We start from the raw sequence: 26,771 nt of genomic DNA, 5'->3' as shown, positions 1-26,771 counted from the left end.
TAGCAAACAGCACCAATCTCCCCCTACAGAGCCTGTGTCATTAGCCCCCTTGAACAACTGAGACAAGACTCTAGTTTGCATGAATGAGAAGATAAGCTTTATTTGACATTTATGGGAAGAGCACAGCATAGCACTCAAACAAGGGTGAGGGAGACAGAGGCAGAATGTAAAGGGAAGGAACACACGAATGGAGCCCAGTCCTACACAGCCTTGGTGACAGTATTACATATCTACAGCACATGGACTGGAGTCTTTTTCCTTTTCTGTGACGATCTCTATATTGACGCATCCAAGGTGCTCAGGACTGGAGCCTGTGGAGTGGTGTGTAGTCTTAGCGGGGGGAATGATGGACCTGTTCGCGGGAAGAAATCACCTTTCCATCTTGGACTTCCTCAACGATTGTACGGACTTGTCGGGTGGTCATTGACGCTACAAGGGAGAAAGAGAGAGAAGAAACTATCAGCTGTCCTAAGGATCTGATCATCCTTTGGAATTTTTATCCTCGCTAGTGTATCTGCAGAATTGAGTGTCATAAAGGCATATCCTATATTCCATTTTACGCAAATACTTGTCTGAATAATATCTTCAATATTTCAAAGGAATCATTCCAGTTTTGCACCCACTAATGAATTAGAGCCTATGGAAAGAAGCTTGCTAAGGATGTGATGCAGAAATGTGTGATCATTACTTCAGATAAGACAAATTCTTACCTTCTTTTGCTGAAGCGTACTGGGAGGCAATGCTACAAGAGGAGAAAAAAGAGAGAAAATTAGAAATATAGACACCAGAGGAGAGGCTGCAGTGAGAGAACAAAGGTGCAGGCCTCTTATGGGGAGAAATAATTATTTTGACACAAGTCTGATTAATTTAATTATTATGTCAATTTGCAGGTCCCCAATGTCCTCTCCTTGAAATTGTCTAGAGTTAAGGTTTGAGCAGAACATGTGATCTTGGAAGGATTTTCAAGGTGTGAAGGGATTTAGGCACATTATATTAGCCTCTCAACCCTCCTGTGAGGTTTGTTAGTGTTATTAGCTACTTTTCCAGGGTCATGCAATCGCTGAAGAAGCCAGGAATAGACCCCCAAAAGCCCTGAAAGCTAGAGTTTTCACGTAGCTACTAGACAATGCTGCCTCTCCAAGATGGAAATGTTATGTTACACTCCATAATTCAGACAATAAATACCTCCCAGGACAGAGTTCTCACTGAGGATGGTAATGGGATAAACCATTGAGCCATCACTTATTAGTCTTCTTCACAACTACCTAGGAATCTGGATTATTTATTTAAAAATGAGCCTCTAGGGACACAGGTTATTCAGTTGTTTAGCCATGTCATTATTAGCCGGCCCTGCTTCATGGCACTCTATCTAATTGACTCCCTTTACGTACTGGGCATCCTCGCCCTCCAGCAGGCGGCGGTACGTGGCAATCTCTTGCTCCAGGCGCGTCTTTACGTCCACAAGAATCTTGTACTCGTGGTTCTGGCGCTCCATGTCGCATCGGAGCTCGGCCAGCTGCTCCTCCACGCTCGTGATCAGGGCCTGGAGCTGTGCCAACTGGGCACCATAGCGAGATTCTGTCTCCGCCAAGGTGCCTTCCAGAGCGGCTTTCTGGGAATGCAGAGTAGAGGGGAAAGAATTCAGTGAGGGGGTCACTCAGTTCTGTGCCTGCCCTTGTGTGTGTCTCCCTGGGAAGCCAGTGGCACCTACCATGCTGAGCTGGGACTGCAGCTCTATCTCCAGGCCTTGGACGGTGCGTCTTAGTTCTGTGATCTCCGACTTGCCGCTCTGCAACTGTTCCGTGTTCATGGCTACTTCTCGGTTCAGCTCTTCTGTCTGGAACAAGGGAAAGCAATCTAGTTACTGCACGAATGATGTGTGTAAAGCTCTGCCCCCACCCATAAGTGTCAGGAAAGTGCTTCTCTTCATTCAGGCATTGTGTACCTGGGTGAAGAACCACTGCTCGGCCTCTTTACGGTTCTTCTCTGCCAAGCTCTCATATTGCTCTCTCATGTCAGCCAGGATCTTGGTCAGGTCAACCCCAGGAGCGGCGTCCATCTCCACAGTGATATCTCCACCCAGCTGGCTCCGTAGTATTTTCATTTCCTGTGACAAGAGAGACACGCTGTGTTAAGCTGCATCTTAACTATACAGACCCACTGCAGTGCATCTGAGGGGGTTTTCTCACTTTGCGGCTTTTCAGACAGGAGACCATCTCCTAATGTGTGTTTGTTCAGCACAATGGGACTGTGACCCTAACTGTCAACAACAAGTAAAATAATAAAAATAATTTCCTAAGAAATCTCCATATGGGGATTCAGTTGCCTCTGTACAGCGACTAAATCCCAAACAACAGGTGGCTCCACAGCCTGGGAAGCAGGTTTCTGTTGCTGTAGATACTGGCGAGTCTGACTTGAGGCCTACACAGGACATGTTGCTGTGCAGAATTAATTATTCCCCGCTTCTTTATCCCCAGATGCCCTCCCAACAACCCTAATGCTTGGAAATAGCCCTGCTGATTGGCCTGATTTTCATTGTCCCTTAGCTACAACTTATAAATCCCCTCCTTTGTGCTTGGGTTCGTCCTCACCTCCTCATGATTCTTCTTGAGATAAGCCAGCTCCTCCTTCAGGTTTTCGATCTGCATCTCCAGGTCAGCTCTGGCCAGGGTCAGCTCGTCTAGGACTCTCCGCAGGCCGTTGATGTCAGCCTCAACACTCATGCGCAGGGCCTGCTCCGTCTCAAACCTTCAAGCATAAAAAGGGTGCTCACTACTGAATTGTCACCCCTTTTTTCTCTCCATGCTGCTGTCAACCTTTCAATGTCTTATAACTCTTTCTGCTGCATGGGGGGGTTGGGTGAATGAGGGACACAGTGAGTGAGATGCAGTGTCCAATGGATGGAACAGCGCTGGTTGGTCAAATTTCTGCTAAGAGCAGTAACTTTACTGGGCAGCTTTGGGGCATATTCTATATTGAGCTCCGAGGTGAGTGCTTCTGTTTCGATGTGTAACTTGCCTCCTATTAAAATACTGGTAGCACCATTGCCCCAGGCCTATGTGTGCTGAGTGATATGTAAATTAGATCAAGTCCTACATGCAAACTAAATAAAATAAGATAGGTTCTACTGGAAGCAAGACATTGCCCAAATGTTTAGTCCCTATTTGCTTTGCAAAATGCACATTTATTTTACATGCCTTGTTTGCCAGTGAATTTTCCTCATTGTGTCAGTTGTCTCATTGGAACTGAATGGGAAGCTCCCTCTTAGAGAGGAACTCTCCCTCTTTTCCAGTCATGATGCATGTGGGGAAGCTTGACGTGCACAAAAGGATCCCCATACAGATCTCACTCCCAGGGAGAGCAGCACTTACTTGGTTCTGAAGTCATCGGCCGTCAGCCTAGCGTTGTCGATCTGCAAGAGGAGGCTCGCATTGTCGACAGTGGCAGCAAGGATCTGGGGGAAAGAGAGTGAAAGAGCAAGTGGGAAAGAAGCCTCAAAAGCTCTTCATGTTGTTGGCTGATTGTAGGATCCAAGCAGTGGTGAATGTTAGGGACGGGCCAGGAGCAGCAGAGGGATTTACCAAGCTGTGCCATGGAGAAATGCAACAGGGCTGAGTTAGACTGGGCAGTGTCTGGCTGCCCTGCGGCCTCCCTTTCCTGCTTATCCATCAGGGTGAATTGCAAAAGGCAGCATGATAATATCTGAGTATGTGCAAGGCCTGATAAGGACACTCAGTCTCATGCTTCAGGGCATTTGCTGATCCCACGTGGCTCCAGAAAGAACCAACCTTTCCTCTCCCCAGCCCCACCACCATGTACTGCTGTGTGCAAGTGTCATACCAGGACTATTGGAGGGGGAGGGGAGACTCGCCATCCTCGGAAACATCAGGTACTGGTGACTGCCACAGGCAGTACATGTGGACCCATAGTGTGCTCTTGTATGGCAAAGCCTGTGTCCATGTGTTCTGTAATGGAGCTCATTCACACGAACTCCTTGCAGAAGCTGAACAAGGTGTAGTGAGCAGGTCCTCATCATATCTGATTTTTGTGATACATACTCAGATACAGATAATCCACCCAAGGCTCCCGAGAGGAGAACTCCAAGCCAGGCTTTGAGGAAGGAACATCAAAAATGGTGCCAGTGAGAGGAAGGGAAAATAATGTGTCTAGTTTGCTCCTGCCCCTGCCTCACTGAGGCTTTCTGCTTCTGCTTTCCTCGGATTTCCCTTATGTTTACTAATGATGGTTTGTAAGCGATTAATAATGACAGTAAGAGGAAAAATATCAACCCTGGGGCTTTCCTCTCACGATGTGAAGCCAGGAAACCAAATCAGAATGGAGAGAAATTGCTCCACATGCTCCTGGTTTTGAGATTAGAGGACAAGTCAGGCCTTGCATTGATCATTCCTGGAAGAAGGCTGTGGAATTTATCAGTGCTTCCACCTTTTCCTTTTTAACCCTCTGCACTCAGCTTAGTACTAATGAGCTAAAGCAATTGACAGGAGTTTGCAAATTCTTTGCTTCTGTGCATATACAATAATACTAAGTCTATCCTGGTTTGCCTTACCTCTAGATTAGTTTGTTTATAGAGTATTCAAACTGTACCATATTATCAACATAGACCAATATCAATAAGACTCTGCTGCTGCTTCACTGCCTCTTATGTCTGTTTCATACAATCAAATAATAAGGAATACACCATTTGTTCTTTCTGGAGGAATGTAATTAAATAACTGAAGTTGATAAACTACTAAATCCCCTTCCTTGATATCTGGCACAGGGGAAAATTGGATTGCCTTTTATTGCCGGCTTTTAGTTACAGAATTATTATTCAGTGCCCCTGTGCCAGTTTAATGAAGAGTCTCAGACAAGAGACATCAGACCTTTTTAACAATAGTATCATACCTTGCTCTTCAGGTCTTCAATTGTCCTGTAATATGGGCTGTAGTCACGGTCAGGACTGGGTCCCTGCTTCTTATACCACTCCTTGATCTTAATCTCCAGATCAGAATTGGCCTCCTCCAGAGCGCGCACCTTGTCCAGGTAGGTAGCCAGGCGGTCGTTCAGGTTCTGCATAGTTTCCTTCTCACCCGCAGGGAGAATGCCATCACCACCGCCAAAGCCACCCCCATAGCCACCCCCATAGCCACCTCCAAAGCCACCACCAAGGCCACCACCAAGGCCACCCCCATAGCCACCTCCAAGGCCACACCCATAGCCACCTCCAAAGCTACTACCATAGCTCCCCCCATAGCCACCACCCAGGCTACTTCCTACTCCAGAGACATACCTAGAAGAGGAGACAGAAAAGCCACCAGATCCCCCATGAATACTTGGGGCTCTGTAGGGACCTCCAAGATTCACTGAGGAAACCCGTGTGGAGCCACCTCCTAATCCACCTAATCCACCTAACCCCTTTAGGGATGTAGACGAGGAATATTGCCTGACGCTGGTGGTCATGGTGAAAGGTAGTTGAGGATCTAAAGCCCAAGAGAGTCACCCAGCTCAGCTATGAAAGAAGGAGAGTGCTGCTAACTTCCCTGACTCTGAGCTCCTTTTATACCCACAACAGGGGGCGTTGCCACCGCAAGGTCCTTTTTTCTCTCTTACATTCCCCAGGGTTTTCATCACCCTTAAAGTCTGAGCCAACTTCCAGAGTCATCATTTTTCTCCTTGATGTGTTCATACTTTTGTCACATATCACTAGAAACACTTCACTTCACAAAGAGTGTTTCTATGTTTCATTTTTGTTCCCAAAGGAAGGGTGAGGTGTGATTCAGAATAGCAGGCTCATTGCTCAAGGCCACATTTTAACATACCTTTACACTGTTACGCAGGAGACACAGAGACATTCAGACTCCACCTAGCAGTTTGTGAATCCATCTTAAATTAAATGAAAATATTTACAAATCTGTTTGCAAAAGGTGCTGATGTGAGAGGTTTGTGGGAACAAATCTTTGGACTGGATCCCAAGCCCACTGAAGTCATTGGAGTGCTTCCAATCAGGCCCTTTATCCATGGGACAGGTACAGACCAGGCAGCAGCAGTGAAAACTTCTCTGAGCCCTGCAGGGCAAAAACACTGTAGCTCCACAGACTGTTCCCACTGGTAATTTCTGTCTATGTATTGATGTTGGCTAGGATCATAGAAGGGATTGGAAAAACATCTAAGAACGTCAGTCCATTGCCCTGCTAAGGCAGAATCTCGTCCCCCGTTAGAGAATGTGCTATATACAAATTGATACAACATTAGAGTTTAGCTCCCCGGCCACACTGCGTGCTGTTCCTTTGGGAGGTGTGTGACCAGTTTTAATTTGTATTTCTGTATGAATTTGTATTTCAGCTCATTTGCAATCACAAGAGAATATTGTCCAGGCCAATTTAGCAGGGGAACTGGAGAGTATTTCAGAGTGTGTGCTGGGTTAAGGGCAGTGTTTGCGTTGTACTGAGCACTGGACACTAACCAGTAAGTGGGAAGCAGACAGTTTTGACAGAGCAGGGCAGGGCTGAAAACCCAAAGGCTGATGAAGCAACAAAGCCATCTGAAAAGAAAGGAGCCGCTCCTGTAATATGTTATTAAGGGATTGAGAGTAATCAGTGTAATAACGGTGTTGGACAGCTATTGGTGTGAGGAAGCAACAGGAAAACCAGGCCGGGATTAGCAGCACTGTTCCATTCTCTGCTAGGGTGACCAGACAGCAAGTTTGAAAAATCGGGATGGGGGTCAGGGGTAATAGGCGCCTATAGAAGAAAAAGCCCCAAATATCGGGACTGTCCCTATAAAATCGGGACATCTGGTCACCCTATTCTCTGCTCTGGTTTTACATTGCCAGGAGCCAGCTATCACTTGCAGTGTGCAGAGGCAAATTGCAAACCCAGCCCACTGGCCTGACGGTTCCAGAGGTAGCACTGACAGATAATGTGAAATGATGCTTCTTTCTCTGGGAGATGCTTATGGGCAGAGCCATGTGTGGGGAGGGCTTGCAGGGTCACGTTCCCCGCCTGCCCCCCCAGCCCGATTTGCAGCTTGGCTTGTACCGAGCATGCTCACACAGACTGAGCGTGCTCAGTAACATTGCTGAAGCTGGCCACCCTCACTTTGCTCCCCTACTCTCGGCTGGCCTGGGTCGTCTCTGTTGGTGGAGTAGCAAAAGACGGTGACTTATGGGGATCTTCTTGGGATTCTGGAAGCAGTTTGTGGTGTGTCTCTTCCATTCTGACATCTTTCATTAAAGTCGGGTCTTGGTTCTCCTTGGCTGAGTCCCAGTCCAGTGCTCTGTCTGCTAGGCTGCACTGCCTCAGCGTTGATGTACAATGGATTTTCATTTCTGTCTGGGCAGGTGGCGTTTGCTCTAATCTCCAAATTCACTTGTTTCATTCTCCCTTTGTCTGGTGAGTTCTAACAAACATTCGTTCCTCCTCCGGGTCTTGTCCCCTTTGCTGTGGGTGGCCACTCCCTGTTGCTGTGTGCTAGAGATGTTGCTGGGATGGCAGGCTCCCCATTCCAAAAGCCAGTGCTACAACCTAACTCAGATTCCTAATCGGTCTGAAATTGGCAGTGGAGGCTGCTTATGAGATAGTCAATGTGCTAAAAGTGCCAGCCTTGCCCTTCCAGAGCCCCTGCATGGAAGAACTCTCCGGATTTGGCTGAAATTGCCATAAAACCAGCCAAACTTTGCTATGTCCCTTCACTGATAAAATCTCTGATTTGGGTCCCTTCTTTGTACATGAGCTGCCGTGGCATTTCTCTTCATTTAACGCGTTACTGTATCTCAGCCAAGGAGGAGACCAGCCAATGGTCTGGAATAGGTGATGGAACATTTTCTCTTTCTATCACTGGGCTGAATCCAGCGTGTGCTAATAGTGACCCAAATTCATTATCATTCAACTGCTGCTTACTGACCTCCAGTGGAGTCCCTAAGGAGCAGGTTTCCACATCCCCCCAAAGCCGGTCACCTTGCTGGCCCAGCAGAACAGCAAAGGACTGAGTAGGCCCTTAAGCCTGAGATTTCCCCTCCACTCCTAGCAGATCCCCAGGCCAGTGGTGATTCCCATTAGTAGGAGAGTGCCAGGGCAGCCTTCTCTGCTGTAACTATGTTGTAGAGCAGTGGTTCTCAAGCTAGGGCTGCCACTTGTTCAGGGAAAGCCCCTGGCGGACCGGGCCGGTTTGTTTACCTGCAGTGTCGGCAGGTTCGGCCGATCGCGGCTCCCACTGGTTCACCACTCCAGGCCAATGGGGGCTGTAGGAAGAGCAGCCAGCACGTCCCTCGGGCCGCGCCACTTCCTGCAGCCCCCATTGACCTGGAGCGGCGAACCGCGGCCAGTGGGAGCCGCTATTGGCCGAACCTGCGGATGTGGCAGGTAAACAAACCGGCCCGGCCCGCCAGGGGCTTTCCCTGAACAAGTGGCAACCCTAGTTTGAGAACCACTGTTGTAGAGGAACAGAGGACTTCACTCTCTGAGGCTGTCGGTCCTGCACCTCTGTCCAGCCATAAATTCACTTGAGATAAAACCAATAATAATGCAGGAGATGGTATCGGAGTCTGTTCCAACAAGAAGCACATTGCAGATGTTATTTTCCTGCAACTAATGCCACAATTCAGTGTGAGGAACGGATTTGAATGGACCTGGATAATTGCATTGTAGAAATTATGATCGAACAGTAAACTCTGCTTTTAATCGAATGAAAAAGCTAATTAGAAACAACTGGAGATTCCCCTTCAGGCCAGTTTCCTGGTGAGTGCTGCTCGCAGTGATACGTACAGCCAAGAGAAACCAAGCAATGGAAAAGACACCAACTGGTGTCTAGAGGTAAAGGGCAGAATCCTGAGCAAAGAGACAGTAACATGGAGAAAGGGCTCAGGTATTGGCAGGAGTGGAAATGCAAGAGCTTTGCTCCTTCACCTCTCTGAGCCAGGCATCCTTGCAGAAATGCAGGTGTTGCTAGGCAATAACATACCAAGGTGTGAGTCCAGCATGTTGTTTTTGTTTCTGTCCAGTTTCCTAACTATTTACTGTCCGCCCCGGCTGCTCCTACCAGCCCCCTACTCAGCACCTGGAAAGAATGTTCCCTAAGTGTGTTTGCATGAAAGGAACCCCTAAAATGACCTGAATACAACAGAGGCACATTTCTGAGTAGGCCTGTGTACAGTCCCCATGCCAGCTGGGCTGGAGCACTGGCAGGAAGGAAGCCCCCCCCTCTTCTGAGAGCCCCATTTAAAACTGGCCTTAAGCAAAAGCATGACACACGACTGCTTGGGGCCTGCACATTTTCATTCCCCCATACCCTCATAGTCCAACCCATCCCCTGCCAAGAAGATTGGAGTGGAGGAGAGGGCAAGTCGTGGCCTGATCCCCTTTAGCAGTAGAAGTGGAGAAGGAGGCTGTGGCACCAAAGCAGAAGGTCCAGTTCTGCCTCGGGGACCAGGAACGAAAGCAATTTTAGGCCTGATTCTTCTTCCCGCTCCAAACAGATTGGGGTCTTGCAAATTGTAAGGCCAGTCCTGGCTCGGTTGCTATCCGTTAGGACCCAGAACACACATCCTGGCCTCAGTCTGAAGGTTAGGAGGGTCTTTTATCTTAATGCCACGTCAGCTGGTAGGCTCTCCGCATGCTTCTTTTTTCTCATTTAATTAAATGTTATGGGGCAGATAGACACCCCTTCCTTCCGGCTTCCAGCACCCGGGCTCTTCAGTGTGCAGAACATCAAAGCAGAGCATCGTGTGGGCCCTCTCCCCATCAAATTCCTTGAGCCATAGCTCCACCAATGAGCAACCTGCCATAAAGCACCATCCTGAACGCTCTTTTCTTGCGCCCTTGCTCTCTGGCAGGGAGGGGTGACTGGCTGACTCTTGCTTGTCCATTTCCAGTTGCAACATGCACTGAAGAATTCCTGCCACTGCAGTGGGTGTGTGTGAAAGATTCCCAGTGATTCACAGTTGTGAGTTCAGGCAGTTCACACAATGAGTTATTCACCTGGTTCAGTGGCCTCCTCCAAAGGGAAGGAGAATGCACAGAACAGCAATTAACTGGGGTTTGCTTGGGTGAGTGGAGACCGATCCAAGAGCAACAACCTCCAAATGATAACGCAAGCTGTGCTTCAATTCATTTACCCTCTTAGTCGTGGAACTGCTCTCACTGTCCGGTTACAGTGTATGCTCCTCGGGGCAGGGTGTGGCTGAGCAGTGCTCATTTACAGCACTCATTTTAGTAACACAAACCCACCTACACCTGCTTTTGTGATATGGAGCCGACCCCACTGTGGAGCTAAGACTCCATGAGCAACTCGGATTCCATATTTATGAAGCAGAAGGTCATCACTTGCCCCTGGCTGCTCTTGTCCTCGAGGGGCTCTCTATTTCCATCGTGGGCCATCGCAGAGACAGTTCTGCTTCTGGATTGGTGGTTTAATAAGCAAAGCTACCGAGTTCCGCTCTGCTTGATGTGAGGATGGGATCTCCTAGGTTAGGCTGAGGACACCGTATGACGTTATTATACAGCACTGATAATTGAAACATCAAAGAGCTCTAGTGGTAGAACAAAGCAGCTTTTCTTTTATCAAGACAAAGAAGCAGTTCTTTGCCTCAAAGGAGCCAAACTCCTGAAGTTGTAGTGTGTTTATTAAAGGCGTCTGTTTAACAGAATATAGGCATGGAGATTTCCCACCTCATTTTTCAGAGTCAATCTTCCACATCTGGCAGAGAGCCCTCCCCACTGAAATTCACCCCCTGAGGCTGAGCCTGAGCCTGGCCATCCGGCTTCGAGCGAGCTGCATTCCACCCATTCCAGGGTTTGGAATCCCCCGGGATCTGATCTGCTGGCTGGGTTTGCCCATGGAATCTGACCCTTCCAAGGCTCTTTGGTGCTGCAGGGCATTGTAGTGCATAAGCTCCTGATCAGGGGGAGAATCTTATTTGCTTCTGATCTAAACTGTGGGAAGTTTGCCCAGTTTCTACAGTGACAGCGTCCTTAGAAAGATAGGAATTGCCAGACTGTATCAGCCCAGGAATCCAGCTAGCACAGTCTCCTGTCTCTGACTGGAGCCAGCACCAGTTGCTCGTGAGGCAATAGGTCATTAAGGAATAACTTGCCCCCAGGGTTTCTCCCCAACAGCCATCAGATAGAGGCTGGCTCATGCCCTGAAGCAGGCGGGTTCAGACCCCTTTCAAAATTCCGTGGTTTCTAATCCGTGTTACTGTAGATCTGGATTTTTTTGTTAGCCATAGAAATATCCAGTCCTTTTGGACTCCTGCTAAGTTCTTGGCCTCAGTGATATCTAGCGGCACTGACTTCACAGGCTAATTGTGCACTGCGTGGTAAAATGCTTATAGTAAATGTCCATAGTACATAACTACACTACACGACACCTTGAGCTAGAGTCCGAATGCTGGAAACAGGACAGGAAAGAGCATTTACGCACTGTACCCCAAACGCCTCCCTCCAACCTGCCACAAGCCTCTATCAGCTTCTCGCCTTCTACACGCCTGAGCTACTCCTGCTCTGTGTCACTGAGCTGCACCCACACTGCACCGCCCAAAGGAGTTCCTGGAACTAGACTTTAGTAGAGCCTCCCATGGTACAAGAGTATTTTTGCCTCCCATTAATCTGTGTTTGGCAACCGGTTTTATGGTTCCATTGTCAAGACTCAAACTGCATGAACCTCAGGCTCCAGAGGTTCCCACCAGTTCTTTAAGCAATTCCCATTGCCGTTTCTCTCTGGATTTTGAGAGATCTCATCCCCTCAGTCCACTGGCTGGCTGCCCCCTCTGCACTCCCAAGCATGCGTTGTGTCATGGCCACAGACAGCAAGTTTCTTGTTTACTGCTCCCAGTGGCAGCTCCTCCCCGTGGGCACTGGGGCTCTCTGCTCCCGGCTCAGGGCCCTGCAGGGCTCCTGGCAGCAGTTCCCAGCCCCGCCTTGGAGCTGTAATGATTATTTACAAGACTTCAACAAGGGAAAACAAAGCCGCTCTGCCAGACATGTATGTGAAGGTGCAATTAGAGTCTCTGGGCCTGGCTCTCTTCCTTGGTTAGCTCAGCTCCCCACCTGCCTTCTGCCCACAGCACAGCTGATAACTTTGACATGAGAGAGGTAATTATGATTTGTATTTTGTCAGCAGCATCTCTGGAACTCTAGATAGCAGTGCCTGGGCGCATCGCTGCAGGAAACCGCAAGTACCTGAGTTAGCGAGTACTGTTATACAGGGCCCGTATGGAGCAGACAAGGGCTCTGTCTGGCCCAATAGTCCGTTCCTTACATCAGAAAAGTCCAGTGGTCCATCTCGTCCAATATCCTGCTCTCTGCCAAACTAATGCTCTGCCTAGTCCAGTGAGCTGTCTCCATCAGTAGCCAATGCCATATACTTCAGAGGAAGCCATAACCCGCCCCGCTGGTGTATCCAAGTGTGTCCTCTACACCATGGGGGTGGAAGAGACACTTCCCGACCCATAGGTGGTGGCCAGCATACATCCAAGGCATGAACGTTAACAATCTTTGTGGTTTTATCCTACTTCCTGTCAGTGCAGATGGTCCTCTTAGCCCAATACGTACGGTGTGGGCCAGACCCACTGAGGGCACTTGGGCACAGCATTGCAAACACCCAACTCGAGGCCCCCTGCCACCCAGTGGGATCTTCAGCCCCAAGGTAGGGCACCCTGGACAGCACATGGGGGGTGCTAGGCACTTCCGAGTGGCATCCACAGAAGTTGGCGAGCTGAGCCGGGAACCACCTCAACTAGCACATGGGAAATGCCAGGGAGAGGGGCGTGGCCTAAGCACAACCCTTCCGTGTAACTCCGGGCCCGGGCCGGAGGGAGACAAGTCATAGCTGTGACCCTGCTGTCGGAGCCAGGCACCTCGCTGAATGCCCTAACCTCTGGGCTCTAGGGTACTCTGGGGAGGAATCCTCTCCTGGGAAAGCTCTTCCATTTTGTATGAAATGCTTAAATACGGTATTTATTGGAGCAGGGACTGGAGCTAGCTGGGTGCACGCCTTACCCACTAGTCCATAGAGTCATTCTCCTGCTCCCTGGCCCAAGGGATACGTGAGTATTTTAGACCAAGTGGAAGAGTTTCACCAGGAGACTGAGCCGGCCATCCTGGCGTTAGAGTTAGAGCACTCACCTGGGAGGTGGGGGACCGGCTGCCAAGTCCCTGCTCTGAACCAGGCAGAGGAGGGATTTGAACCTGGTCTCCTGCAGCATGGCTGAGTGCACTAGCCACTGGGCTAGTGGGAATAAGAGAGACAGCACAACCATGCCCTGCTCAGTTGTGATCTGGTAAGCACCCCTAGCAGAGGCGGCCCCGCGGGCGAGGTAGGTGGGGGAATGCCTCGCTGGAGGATCCTGCCAGGGCATAAACACGCAGCAGCAGGACAGGGGCAGCTGTGCCCACATACCCACGGTGCAAACTGAGGTGCCTAGAGGGTTGGCTGGCAACTGGGCAGGGGGCTGAGGATCTGAAGTTACGTGTGAGTCCTGGGTTGGCCGACCCTTTCCAGGGAGCTGGGCCAGCCTCACCTGGGACTGAGCAGCTGGCTCCCAGCTGAGAGCCACCAGTTAAGGCTCAGGGATTATAAAAGCAGCCCGGGCAAGGAGGCTGCTGCAGGAGCTGGGGGTGGGTGACGAGCACTGCAGGGAGCAGGTTGGCTCCTGTGGCAGTAGTGGGGATCCCAGGTGGAAGCCAGCCCTATAGGAGGATAGAACAAAGCTGTTCAGAGCAGGACGTCCCTGGGCTGGGAGGAAAAGCGCCCCACTTGTGGGTGTCTCCCGGAAGCTGTAGGCAATGGGTGGCCCCAGCAGAAGACCCCGGGTTAGGGAGAAAGGGATGATTGATGTGGAACTTGCGTCACCAGTTCCCATGGGGAAGGAATAAAACTGAAGCCCCTAGAAAAAGAGCCTAAGGCAGCCTCAGGGTGTGGCGTCCATCCTCCCTGGGCTGCGGGGACAGGCCAGCAGCCTGCGGTGCCTGATCTTTACAAGGTGCTTCACTCCCCGGGAAGTCGGCGCTGCACAGGCGCAGGCCGGGAGCTCGGCTCTCTGTGCCCAGCCCAGGGCCGGGGAATGCACAAAGCTGAGTGTCGCAGCACCACATTGTGCCGACTTGTGGGTGCTGAGACCCCCTACCAGGCCACTTTCCTGCCCGTGTCCGAACAGAGATGTGGCAGCTAGCGGGCAGCAGGCTTAGCTTCTGGGGCAGGGAGGAGCCCAGGGCCCTTTCGTGGCTCTCTCCAGGACCTTGGGCACATGAGCACTGTCCCAGGGGCTCCTGCACAGCTCAGGAAACCAGCCGGAGAGCTGGGCTGGAGACAGGCTGATAAGGATCAGCTGCTGAAGTGAATGTGGGAAAGTCTGGTATCTAGAGAGGCCCCCACCTGAGCCGGCCAGGGAAGGGACCAGGGAGTTGGCTGCATTCAATGTTGAACACTATATGGAGCACATTGGAATACACCCCCTAGGCACCACACGCCCTCCTCCCCCACCCCCCACCCTGGGGTGCAGAGTGCTGGTCTGGTGTGAGATTCCCCGAGGGATCAGGAGCACCAGTCTCCTCAATCCTCGTCTTCCCCTCCTGCCACCAGGAATCCCCCGGGGCCCACCACCGTGACCCCATGGGAACCTTACATCACTGTTAGCACCTGAAAGCCCCTAGCCTCTCTGGGCAGGGGCTGGGCACGGGTCTTGCATGGCCCTGTGTGAAGTGAGACTTGTGGGGCCCCGTCTTGGCACTGCATGTGGCCGAGGCTGCCATCCTCCCTGATACCCCAGGGGAAGCTGGGAGTAGCACTTTGGGTGGCCAGTCGAGTGTGTCTCACAGGGCTCTGCATGTGCAAGGCAACCGCGTTGGTAGCAAACACCCCTGCTGTCGTCAGCCCAAAGAGCCTCTTCTCTCAGTGCTTCCTGGTCATCTCAGAGACTCTAGTCTCCCTGTGCATCCAGTTCTCTGAGGCCTCTGGGAGAGATGCCGCTTCCCCCTCCCCAATAGAACACGGAAAGGATCTGAGAGCCCAGGGAGAACTGGCAAACTTGAGCCATCTCCCAGCTCCAAAGAGTGCCGGTTCTGGGAAACCGGGTAGGGGAGAGAATGTCTCTTACTGGACCAGCTTCTGGCGGTGGAGAGACAAGGTTTGGAGCCTGAAGAAGAGCTCTGTGCTGCTCAAAAGCTTATTTCTTCCTCTAACAGAAGTCGGTCCAGTAAAAGATAGTCCCTGCCCCCCACCTTGTCTCTCTCCTCTCCTGGGAGGAACACAGCTACTTCTCTGCACTCAGGGAAGCAATCTGTCTTCTGGAGCGATTCTTGTTGGGACCTGCTGCTGGAGACCAAGTGTCTGGGGAGTCGGGGCTGTACCTGAATTCGGTGGGAGTAAACATGGTGTCATTTGGTATCTGCCGCTCAGCTGCCAGTGCTTTCAAGGCTCAGAGACGGGAAGGCTGGCCTGGCAGGGCAAAGAGAAGGTGCACCCCATAAGGAACACTGCACCTTGGCAGTTGACTGGTGCTGGTGACTCAGTAGGGTGCAGGGGGTGCTGTGCCGCGCTGCAGGAGAAGGCATCGGTGATGGATGGGGGCACTATCTCCTCTGAGACAGTACTGAACCACAGTCCCATTATCCTTCAGGGGAGCACGTTTTCTCCTGAGACGCACTGGCCAACCTTTAAATTGTGGGACAGGAATTCAGAGTTGGGGGCAGGAGAAAACACTAGTGCAGGAGGAGCAGGCAGAGTGGGAAATACCCCGGTGCTGGCTTCTGTAACAGAACTTGAGGAGCTGAGAATCAGTGTTTCTTCAGTGGGAGATTTGTTAGAGTGAACACTGTGCTGTGAGAGGCACTGGGCTGACAGCCATGCAGAATGAAGTGCATGTCCATGGGTGTCCACGGAGTGGGTACAGGAAGTAGCATAGCCACCTGGGATGGACCCAGAGGTGCGATGGCCACCTGGATCTAGGGCTGTATAGGTCAGCCGGCCATGTGGGTCTAATAGCCATAGGGGTGGATGGCCACTTGGGTGGGATGGCCACATTTGGCCACATAGTAGCAATTGCCATATGGTTATAATGGCCAGGTTGGTGTGATGCTCTCCACGGCTGCATATATTCCAGCTAATTTCTCCCAACTGCCTTTTTCGTTCAGACTTGAAGAAAGGCTTCCTATCCCTAACCTGGTTATTCCTTATCTTCTGTCTGCCTTTCCCTCCCCCATCCAGCCTGAGGTCAGACATTCAGTCGTGTCCCTTTGCAGGGGTTTCTAGTTTGGGGTCACTACCTGCGTTTTGCTTCAAGTTTCAAGTTCAAATCAATCAAAAACTCAAAGAGAAACTGCTGATTTGTCTGGTTTCCCGTCAGTCCCAGGCAGAAGCTCCAGGCTCTCTGCTGTTTCCAGCTCCTGGTGTGCTCAGAACTCAGCTGCTGTTCATCAAAGGTTAGCGGCTGAGAGGAGGGCGCAGCAGATCAGGTGACATGTCAGTGATTGGCGGGGAGAGGGAAGTTCTGGGTCAGTTCACAGAGCTGAGTAGCTTCATCTGTAAAGCTGTACGGGTCACGCCAGCCCGGTGGCTTTGCTGCAGGAGTTGCAGGGTCGGGGGACACTCGCAGGGTCTTAAGGAAGGGCTGGGAGCCTGGTGGCAGATACTGACTAGCTCCCGAGGGAGAGGCTGGCGCTGAGAGCCAGCAAGGCTGGGATGGAGTCAGGCCTGGCCTACACTTGAAGGGTTTGTCAGCATGTTGGTGAGGAATGTGACAAAAATCCCACCCCTAACCAACGCAGCCCTAATGCCAGGCAGCCCTGTCTAGCGCACACGCAGAATTCCCCTTCAGGGAGAGCCGTTGTGGAGCCATTGTCAGGGACACGTTCCAGAGCCACCCAGAGATACTGTCCTCTAGGCTCCTGCACCCCGACCCCCATCGCTTGGAACTACAGGCTGGTTTCCCAGGCCCCAGAGGATGCTCCGCAGGGAATAATCCCCCACTCGCTCACAGGCAGGAGAGCAGATGGGGGCAGGAGATCAGAAGTCGGAATTAAGGAGCTTTCACGTAGTGTGGTTAATTATTACCAAGTATTTATTGTTACTTGGTGCGTTTACGCCGCTTTCCAGCCAGGGATGACTGGGCGGTGCAACAGATCCCCATGCTCCCGGTGTCAGAGAAAGCCATTCTGGCAGCCTCACTAGGTTCTCAGATGCCTCCTGAATGTGCTGGAACAAGTCGCCCACTCCATATCAAATGTTCACCAAGGGTGCCCTCACCTGGTGACTCTTGGTATTGCTGGTCGGCATTGGGGATTTCCAAGATACATCCCTTTCGTACACGGTGCGGCAGCAAGACAGACTCTGAACGTAGTTCAGGGGCAGATCCTGACACGGCAAGGTTCCCTGTGCAGGGAAATAATTGCATGTCTTCCAGTGTGCAGTGCAGGTCGGTGCCCCCAGTGGCTGCAGGCAGCAATTTATCCTCCTGCCCCACCAGTGCATCCTATTTTCAAAGTGAAAAACTGGGCCACTGTACTCCGGAGGGGATGTACTTGGGCGACTGGTAATAGCAGCTTGTTCTGCACCCTGCAACACAACATCAACCACTCTTCCTAGCTGTGACACCACAGCTGTCCTGCTAGTGGGTGTTGGGTACATGATCCGCTTCTCTATGCAGTAGTGTATAAAATAGACTTAAAATGATGACGTGTTCTTGGTAGTGCAGAGTGCCTAGGGGCCCTCTGTTGTGCTAGGCGTTTTGCAAGCATCACACAGAGATGGCCCCTGACAAGCTTCCAGTCTGTGTATACGGCAAGAGGCAATGAGGGGGGTGCAAGGAAGCGATGAGACAAGACTGGTGCCCAGGGTAAGGAATGGTCACGGATGACAGCAGTGACTCTGAAGTCTAATTAAACCCATTATACGCTGCTTTTGCAAAGCAGCAGGATTTTCTACACATGCTGCGTGTGGCTATGCTCGTACCGAGATGTCTTTCCCCAGGTGGGTTGCAATATAGGCGCACAGACAATATACAGGCATACATGTGCGTATGTACACACGTGCTGGCCTGTGTAAACATGGGAATCTTGACGAAATCTAGACAAAAGGGCTTCTTCTGCCCAGGCCAGCCAGCCTTACAGCCCCCAGGACGTGCCCTTTGGCCCAGTGCAGGGGCAGGCAACGTGTTTCCCCGCATCGCCGGGTACAAATAATGTAACGGTGCAGAGTTGATGGCTACACAGGTAGCGTGGCGGAGCAGGGATGCTTCCCAGACTTGATATCTTCACCGATGGCTCTGGCCCTGCCGCTGCTCGGTCCCTGCTTCCTTCTTTGCCAACTTGTGGGGCATGGGAGGGTGTAGTACTGACTCTTGCCTATAGGTGGCACCAAACTGCTGCTTAACCATCCAGCTGGGAGGTGCTGGGAATGCGGTGGGCGAAGGCTGGTGGCACCGGGTGAGCCTGGAGCTGCCCCCTAAATACCCCCGTGACTCCCGCCTGACGCCCTCTCCCCAGCTGCCCAGGCCGCCAGGGCCAGGAGCCATGTACAGCTCCCAAGCGTCCCGCCACCCTTCCGGGGAGCGGCCGTGCAGCCAGACGGCAGGGTCGGAAGGGGGAAGCGGGATGGGGGGTGCAGGCTCTGCAGACGGTGGGAGCTGGTATCAGTCGCCCACAACGGGGCTCTGGGCCCGGGGCGTCAGAGCATGCAGGGGGCGTGATGTCTACGAGGGAGCGGAGAGGCTGCCATTGGGGACCTTGAGGGTGTTCTGCCCCCGCAGGCAGCTCTGTTTCTCGGGTTCCCTGGTATCATCAGAGGGCTTCTCACTAATCCTGTGTCATGCCCTCGGCACGGCCCCTCCCTGGGAGAATCCTCTTCTGGGCTGGCCTGGCCCTTGAGTCGGCAGGGTGGGTTTAACTCCGAGGGGCCTGCCCATTGGTACCCTCTCTACGCCCTAAGTTATCAGTACCACTAGTGACTGCACTGCACTTGCACCTAGAGGCCAGGGCTCTGTTGTGCACGGCGCTGTACGCGCACCTAACAAAGAGACGGTCCCCAGCCCGCAGAGCTTGCAGTCTGTGCACCGACAAGCTGCTTGGTGGATACGATGCAGTAACAGCTTCAGGGACCCTGTGCCTCTGGCTCACCCCAGCAAGGTGAAGCAGCAATGGCCTGGAAGTGGCTCACTGCTTCTGTGATTTCCATAAGCCCCCGTCCCGAGCCTGTGTGGACAGCCACCCCGCCCCACATGGGTCCCCAACCTCCCATCTGCAGCACTGGGAAAGCCTCAATGTCTCTATTGCTCCAAGAGTGGGATTGTGCCCTCGTCAGCCCTTGCCCCCTACTGGGATGGGTGCATCATCTGCGGGCCTGTAAAACGAGTGGCTACTGGCTATGGTGGCAAAACCCCTGCTTGCAATGGTTCCCTGCCTGTGTCTGCAGAAGCGAAAGGAAGGCAAGTCTGATCCCGGCCAGTCCCTGCAGATACAGTTTCAGCTGAGATTGGAGAAGAGGTGGAGAGACAGTGAAGCTGATCAGGGGGCAGGGCTGAGGGATTGGTGAGGGGCAGCGGGAGCACAGCAGGTGGTTCTGGTTCTGGTTCCGGAGCCATTCAGCCTCCAGAGCTCTCAAGTCGGCACCTTTCCCCCAGGCTAACTTCCCTCTAAGGTCAGGCAGGCAGATCAGGACTGAGTAGAGCGTTTCCATCTGCCATGACACCAGCAGCTCCCCCCAGCATTTCCCAGGCTGCCCTGGCTTGGGTTTTGCAGGCCTCAGAGCTCGCCTGGCAGAGGCAGCTGTTGTATATCCCTGACCCAGGCAAAACTAGGCCTGGCTGTCTGTGACTCAGGCGCATTCCTGAGGCAGGCCAGGACCTGTGTTTCAGGTACTGTTTATCTCAGCGCTCTTGCCTCAGGCTGGGGCGGCCTCCGGTCTCCCGCTGAGACATGTGAGAAGATAATTACAGGCTAGTTAAGACTTCAAAGGTTTTACGTTCCTTCCCATGGGGCCACGCCTGGGACAGACGTTCTCCAAAGTGCCACTTCCCATGGATCAGGCCCCTCAAAGACACAGTGGTCAGTCTGGGCCCTTGGAGTTGCAGTCATGTCAGGGTGACACGCACGGGGTCTCTTCCACCTCTCCTCCGAGACCTGGCTCGGTGACACCCCAGTCACACTCTGGAGCCTGTTTCAGTGACAAACAAACCTCCAGCAGGTTCCTTCAGATCAGCCCCTGCAGCGACCCAGGCAGGGCACCCTTCTCCTATGCCTCAGCCAAGATCCTGTCTGGTGAAGAAGGGATGCTCGGTCTGCTTGGCCCAGTTGCTTCTGCTGGCAACAAGCCTGCAGCTAGCACCAGCTGTGGTGGTGCTTTTTGTGATGTGGACACACCCCCTGAGGCCTGGACCGAGACCGCCCTAAGCCCATTCACACAAGCCTCTGGACAACCGCCAGGGACCTCAGATGTTTCTGCCAAGCTTCTCTGCCCCACGTAGCTTTGGCCAGCTTGAGAGCACTCTCCATACGTTCTGGCTTGGCCTGGGCTAGCAATACCTTGAGAACGGTCTTCCTCGCTCCGGTTCTCTTGTGCTGGTTCGGGCTCCCCGGTGTTGCGGGGAATCATGGTATCCTTACATTGTGATTTAATCCTGCCTCCATCTCCTCTTTGGGCCTGCACAGCAATTAGAGCCAGATTCCTGTCTCAGGTACATCCATGTTGTTGTCTTCAGTGGCGTAACTCTGGACAGGTGCTGGTGTAACCATTTGGGTCTGATTAGTAGAATTGCTCCTGCTCCCCTTCCTGTTTGACCCTACAGCGATGTCATGGTCTTGCATGTGACGGCCCCATGTGATGTCACCGCCGTGGAAACAGTTGTGTTGTCCCCATTTCAACACTATGCCCCAGAAGCTCAAACCGGGGAAAAAGGCACCAAAACAAGGAGCCTGATTCCTAAGGTGCACAGCAGCCAGCAGCTTATTTCGGGGCCTAAACAAGCATCTAAGGGTGGAATTTTCAAAAGTGCCTGAGTGACTTAGGAGCATCATCAACTTTCAGTGGGACTCAGGCTCCTAGGTCACTTGTCTGCTTTTGAAAATCCCACCCTTAAATCCTGACAGAGGCACCTAAATAAGTGGCCTGATTTTCAGCACCTACGTTTGAAGATTGTGGTTTAGCAGCAAGCTCAGAAAAGGGCAGAAGGCAGCAGGGATGTTCAGAGAAACAGGCCAGCAAGTACATTTAATTAATGACCAAGACCCCTCAAGTAGGGCCATTTACCATCTGTATGTCTCGCTGCCAGTCCTCTGCCATGCCCCAGTGCCTGCTAGTGACAGCTTCTCAGTGACTCACAGCGGCGGGAGTGTGTGAACTTGGCAGCTGCTCCCGGAAAATCCCCACCCCAGCGAAGGGTGTGGAGCACTGCAGCGAAACTCATGCAGGCCCCACCTCTCCTGCAGACACTTGCCAGGGCCAGGGGATACTCGCTATCGAGTGCTGAGGCACAAAAACCTGACCAGGCAGAAGCCGCTGCCCCCCAGACCTGCCCAGGAGCCTGGCGTTGGGGGATTGGTTCTAGGGCATCAGTCTGGCTTATTCTTTTGCTTATTTAATGTAATTTTGAAGTACACTCAACGCTGGTGAATGGTGCTGTATCGTATGACTGGCCCTGCAGGCAGGCCCAGCTCAGGCAGCCACAGGGCAAACTTCCCACTCAGGTAGAGCGTCCCCTCCAGGGACGAGGGCCATTCAGTCCCCGGGCCCCTCTTCTGAGACTGCCAACAAAGGGCACGGAATAGTGTCACGTGTGGGACATTGATCCATGCAGTAGGGACTGGACTGAAACCCGCCAAGTCATTTCACACAGTCCAGCAAAGAGCGTCGGCCACTCCAGCCCAGCTGGATTCTTGCTGGTGGGATCCCGTTCCCAACCCCCGGGGAGGTGTATGTTCCTGTCCTGTGTGGACAGAGGGTTCACACACAAGGAATTTGGATTAATGAGCAGCTGCTGCCACTGGTAAATATCCCAGTTGGGACCCTGTGGCGTCTGCTTTTCACACCCTTCTTCCTTTGCAGCAAAGGTCTCGCATTCTGCCCCACCACAGGCATCCGGCTCAGATTCCAGACATCTAAATAACCATCCTCGCAGCAGCATAAGAGCAGAGGTGCTGGAACTAGGGGGGCAGTCGCACCTCTTGGCTTGACGTGGTTTCCATCATATCCAGGGTTTACAGTTTGGGTCAATGGCTCTCAGCCCCCCTCTGTACACATTGTTCCAGCCCCCTTCCCCCCCACACACACACACGCACCCCGGTAAGAGCTGCATTGCTGCAGAAAATCTCTTGTGTACTGAGCATGCCTGAGTGCTGCCCTGTCAGTGCAGCCTGGCGTACACTTAACTTTAGCAAGGTGGGGCACTGGCAGAGAGTGACGGGCAACCTAGGGAGATAGTCTGTTTCCAGAGACAGCCTGGAAGGCATGAAGCCCTTTTCTCCAACCCCCTGTAATACACCTAATTGTGAAATCCTGTCCCATTGTGAACCTCTCTTCCTGATCCCAGCCGGGGGCCAGCTAATGCCTCCTAGCATGAGGACGGGGTCTCTTGGTAGCTAGTATCACTGCATGTGCTGTTCTTCATCTGGTCATGGTGTGAAGATCATTAAACTATTTGTGTGCTCCAGGGGTTAATTTATCAGTGTATTTACATGTGTCCTTTTAAACTATGGGACCTTTGAGTTTCCCAGAGCGTTGTGGGATGCAGCGTGGAATCCCACTGGCCTCCTCTCTACCACTCACTGTTTCACCCACCTCTGACTTTTACCCTTTGATTTTGTATTGGCCTTTGCTAATTTCAGGTTCTCTGAAGAGCCCTTAGCAGGGCACTAACACCTCCTGAGAACTCAGCGTGCGGTTTTACAGTCCGCTGTCACCCGGGCGAATTTGGAAATGGGGATGGGGGGCTGCACAGGGAAGGTCTGGCATGAAAACGAGGCAATTCTCCAGACTGACAGAATGAGTGTCCTTGCTCTGTGCTGTCGGCCCTTCCTTGGCCGTCCGTGCTCTGCACTGCTCTGACGGGCAGGGGCCTTGCAGTGGGGCCTGCGTCCAGTCAGGGATCCTGCAGCACAGGCCATGGGGAGAGCAGGGTGGGGTCTTGTAACACAGGCCAACCATGCAGTTGGGGATGTGCGGGGGGGAGGTCCTGCAGCACTGGCCACGCACTGGGGAAGGGGTCTTGCAACATGGGACAGCTCCAGCCTCAAGCCCAAAGAAGCCCTTGCTCCATCTGCTTCCTCTTCCTCACGCCATGGCCTGACTCTGCTGAACTCCTTCCCAGGCCATGGAGCGGGAGAGGGCGCAGTCCGACGGCTGGACCCGGGGGAGGTGCTGCTAGGTGTGCAGCCCACAGTCCGGTCAGATCCAGCAGGGCTGTGACTTGGATTTGAATCCCTCTGGTTTGCAGCACCCAGCGGTCCCCGCGGAGGGCCCAGAGAGGGGCTGTGGTGTCGGGCCTGGCCCAGCACCGCCGCAGGGCGAATTGCTGGCTGTGTCAGTGCATTCCGAGGTGGGGCTCGTTCAAAACAGCCAGCAGCAATTTGTTTCCTTATAAGGTAAAAACCCAGCTTCTCTCTGGGAGCAGCCACAAGCAGCCAGGTGCAATCACGCAGGTTATGCAGACACGCCCGGCTTGGCAAGGCCTGAGAGAGCAGGCTGGCCTCGGGCGGGAGCTCTCCTCCCTGCTAATCAGTGACTAACACCAAGGCGGGAGCAGGTGGGGAGCAGCAGAGACAAAGGCAAACAGAAGCATCAGCTAAAAGAGGAGTCTCCCTGCATGTGGAATTTACACCCTCATCCCTTAACCACTGGCCTTCCTTGGGGGATGAATCCCTCTGACCCAAGCACCAGGCCTGGAGCTCCAGGCTGGGAGCCTCAGTGGGCACAGAGCCCGAGTGGGCAGCAACCGTAGCGTGAGGGTCTGTCCCCTGCCATGGCGACTGGGAGCCCCTCACACGTGGGGGGAAATCCCAGAACCAAGGAGAGTCCCAAAGGAGTTTTGCCTCTTCTCAGGAGTGAATCTGGGACAAACTCTACAGGGGATTTGGCAAGTGACAGCTGATAAAACAAAGACCAAAATTCAAAGCAAATCTGTCTCCGATCAAAGGGGAAGCGAGAGGCCTCAACGCAGCAGCTAAAGCTTTCGGAAGGGGAGAATGTTCTCGCCCCAAGTACGTCAGCCCAGCAGCACCCACCTTTCGTGAGTGAGGGGGCAGCTCACAAGCAGGGGGACTCCACTGGGGAAACACCCAGGAGTTCCACTGCTGCAGCTGGGACCCAGGCTGGAGAGCTTCCGGGAACAGCCTTTCTCATGGGAGGATGCTGCTGCTTGGCCCTCCAGGCTGGACCCAGGGTGCTGAGGAAGAGCGTTGCAGACGTTAGACAAGCCTCCCTCTCCAAAGATGTGGCTGCAGGCGTGGGCCAGTCTTTCCCGGATCCAACCAAACTGACCCTTCCCAAATCACCAGCATTTCAGAGGCCCCCACTTCTCTGCTGAGGGGAGCCTGAGTCATGAGCTGGGGACTCCAGAGCAAAGGCAGGTACCTCGCGTCAGATGTGCCCAGTGGGGATCAGCCCATAGGAGCCGGACAGACAGACAACACTCTGGACCTAGCCAGTCGCTGCACAAAAGGCAGACACATCCCACGGGCCACTTGCCCATCGGGGCAGTACCCCCACAGGATGGCAAGAAAGACGCCTTTCTCCCCGGGCTTATAAAAACACTGGACACATTTGCAGTTGACCATCTGATCAGTGCACTCACAGCAGCGTTTGTATTAAGGGAAAGCAGCACATAACATCATCCTCATAGAGAGGCAGTGAGGGCCAGTGGCTAGGACACTGGCCTGGTAGCCAGGACTCCTGGGTTCTGTTCCCAGCTCTGTCACTGACCTGCCATATGACCTCACGCAAGTTGCTTTCCCTGTTTCTTCTCCCCCCTTTGTCTGTGTAGATTGCGAATTCTTACGGCAGGGACCGTCTGTGCAGCGCCCAGCACAAGGGGCCCAATCTTGGTTTGGGGTCTCCAGGTGCTACCGTGATACAGGTGATGGTTACAGAGATTGGCCGGCCTGGAGAGCCGCATCGCACTGAGCAAACCAGAGCAGCTTTTGACCTAATCCTTTGCCGCTGGGAGCTGGGGCCTCTTAGCAGGTTCAGCTACTACCAGACACCGCTGGCAGTGACTGCTGGACTTTCCCATTGCCTGGCCCGAGGCGGGTTAGATGCGTCCGATCTGGGGTGTCAAGAACCAAGAGAGACAAGTCTCCTGTTGCGCAGCGGAGTAAACGGCCACCTGCCAGCCAGCTCTCCGCTTGGACATGCAGCCAAGGGACAGGGGCTGGTGGGATCATGTCTGGGGCCCTCGTGGAGCCTTTGCTCATTGGCAGCGTGGTTTGGTTTTGCACCCGGTGAGGTGAACAAGTGTGGCTGATTGTGTACGCTGCTGGCAGTGTGGAGAAGGCTGGATACACGTTCTGCCTACGATGAAGCCCGGCTGTTGGGGAAGGACATGCCCTGGTCTCTTCTTTCCAGTAACCAGAATCAGAGACAGTTTAATCCCCAAAACAAAGGCTTCCCTGCCCCTGCTCTGTGCCCGTCACAGTGCCCAGTCTGCGTCGCCTGCAGGGATTAAAAGCCAAAGGACGCGCTCATGCGCTCACAGGCCATGCGACGCGCCTGGGAGGACGGGCTGAGAACACTCGCTCAGGACAGCAGGAAATCCCCAGCCCTGCCGCCAGCGGGCAAAGAACGGGCAGGTTTGGGTGAGGAGCAGCAGAGCGTGCAGCTAGACGGCTCCGCACCGGGCCTGGCTCCCAGCAACCCCCCAGAGCCATGGGTCACACTGCACATACCTTCCCAGAGCGTCCCAGCATGCATCCCGCGCTGACATCGCAGGAATCTGCCCCCTGGGCAGTACGATGGTGCCGCATCGTACTACTCTGCACAATTTAGCAACTATTGGCACCTTAAAATACTCCTCTGACCCTTTATCACAAGACCCCAAGGGCTGTGCCCCTGGCTGCCCATGGACCCAGCCCCGTGCTGCAGCCGGGCTCCGTGGTGGGTGTGACCCCGGCAGCCCAGTGCATGCTGGGATGCCCCAACAACGTACAGCTCCATGGGCCTAATCCAGGAGGGACAGGGAAGGCTACAGCCCGTCTGTGCTGAATGCCCTGGGCTCGAGTGCCCGAGCAGAGCCCCAGAGTCAGAGCCTTCCCGGTGCCCGGCTGCGCTGGGAGGCTGATGTAAAAAAGAGCCTGGGCCCCTGACGCAGCAGCCATTGAAAAGACGGGATCCTGCTTTGCTCTGAGGGGCAACTCAGGGATCCAGCCTGGGCAAAGCCAACTCCCCAGGCCAAACCCGTCACCCTAGAGAAGTCAGCAGGGGGACCCCGGAGTGACTCTGGCCCCGTGTGTCCCAGCCAGGGAACACCCCCCCTCCCATCTCAGAATGGATCCCTTGGGTGTAGAAGGTGACGTCTCTGCTTGGTGCCGTGCAGATGGAAATCGCTCTGTGGGCTGGGTGTTGTCCCTGTCAGGCTGGGTGGGGTGTTTGTGCACCGTGGGAAGCTTTGCTCCAGTTGCCAGGTACACAGGAGGGAGCTGCTGGAACGTAGCCAGTGTTTGGCCCTAAGGGGGAGGCTGGATGTGTGGGCAGGGAGCCTGGCCGAGGGGCAGGGATGGGGCTGGGAGAATGCAGGGGCTGGGCTGGAGCCAGCGGGACGGGACGCTGCAGATTGAGACATGTGCTCCTCCCTTTGA

At 53.3% G+C, this 26,771-nt stretch overlaps 1 protein-coding gene across 6 annotated transcripts in view; it reads right to left on the bottom strand.

Moving 5' to 3' along the window:
• The window catches only part of LOC123356432 (keratin, type I cytoskeletal 14-like), a 34,078-nt gene extending 13,317 nt beyond the window's left edge, over window positions 1-20,761 (bottom strand). Inside the window, exons 1-9 of one of the 6 annotated variants that reach the window (XM_044999688.1) lie at window positions 5,199-5,549; window positions 4,906-5,150; window positions 3,372-3,454; window positions 2,592-2,748; window positions 1,946-2,107; window positions 1,712-1,837; window positions 1,392-1,612; window positions 711-742; window positions 120-456 (exon numbers count right to left, since the gene is read on the bottom strand). In XM_044999688.1, coding sequence (XP_044855623.1) covers window positions 332-456; window positions 711-742; window positions 1,392-1,612; window positions 1,712-1,837; window positions 1,946-2,107; window positions 2,592-2,748; window positions 3,372-3,454; window positions 4,906-5,150; window positions 5,199-5,460 — 1,413 coding nt within the window. In that variant the 5' untranslated portion in view covers window positions 5,461-5,549 and the 3' untranslated portion in view covers window positions 120-331. Of the gene's footprint in view, window positions 1-119; window positions 469-710; window positions 743-785; window positions 797-1,391; window positions 1,613-1,711; window positions 1,838-1,945; window positions 2,108-2,591; window positions 2,749-3,371; window positions 3,455-4,905; window positions 5,550-20,591 lie in introns of those variants that run through there. The other 5 variants (XM_044999689.1, XM_044999687.1, XM_044999684.1 and 2 more) reach the window with 5 other exon arrangements.
• Between the last annotated feature and the right edge of the window lie 6,010 nt (window positions 20,762-26,771).

This window comes from Mauremys mutica, chromosome 25 (genome assembly GCF_020497125.1).
Source record: "Mauremys mutica isolate MM-2020 ecotype Southern chromosome 25, ASM2049712v1, whole genome shotgun sequence".
Taxonomy (NCBI): domain Eukaryota; kingdom Metazoa; phylum Chordata; order Testudines; family Geoemydidae; genus Mauremys; species Mauremys mutica.
This window is presented reverse-complemented; position numbering and strand designations above follow the sequence as displayed.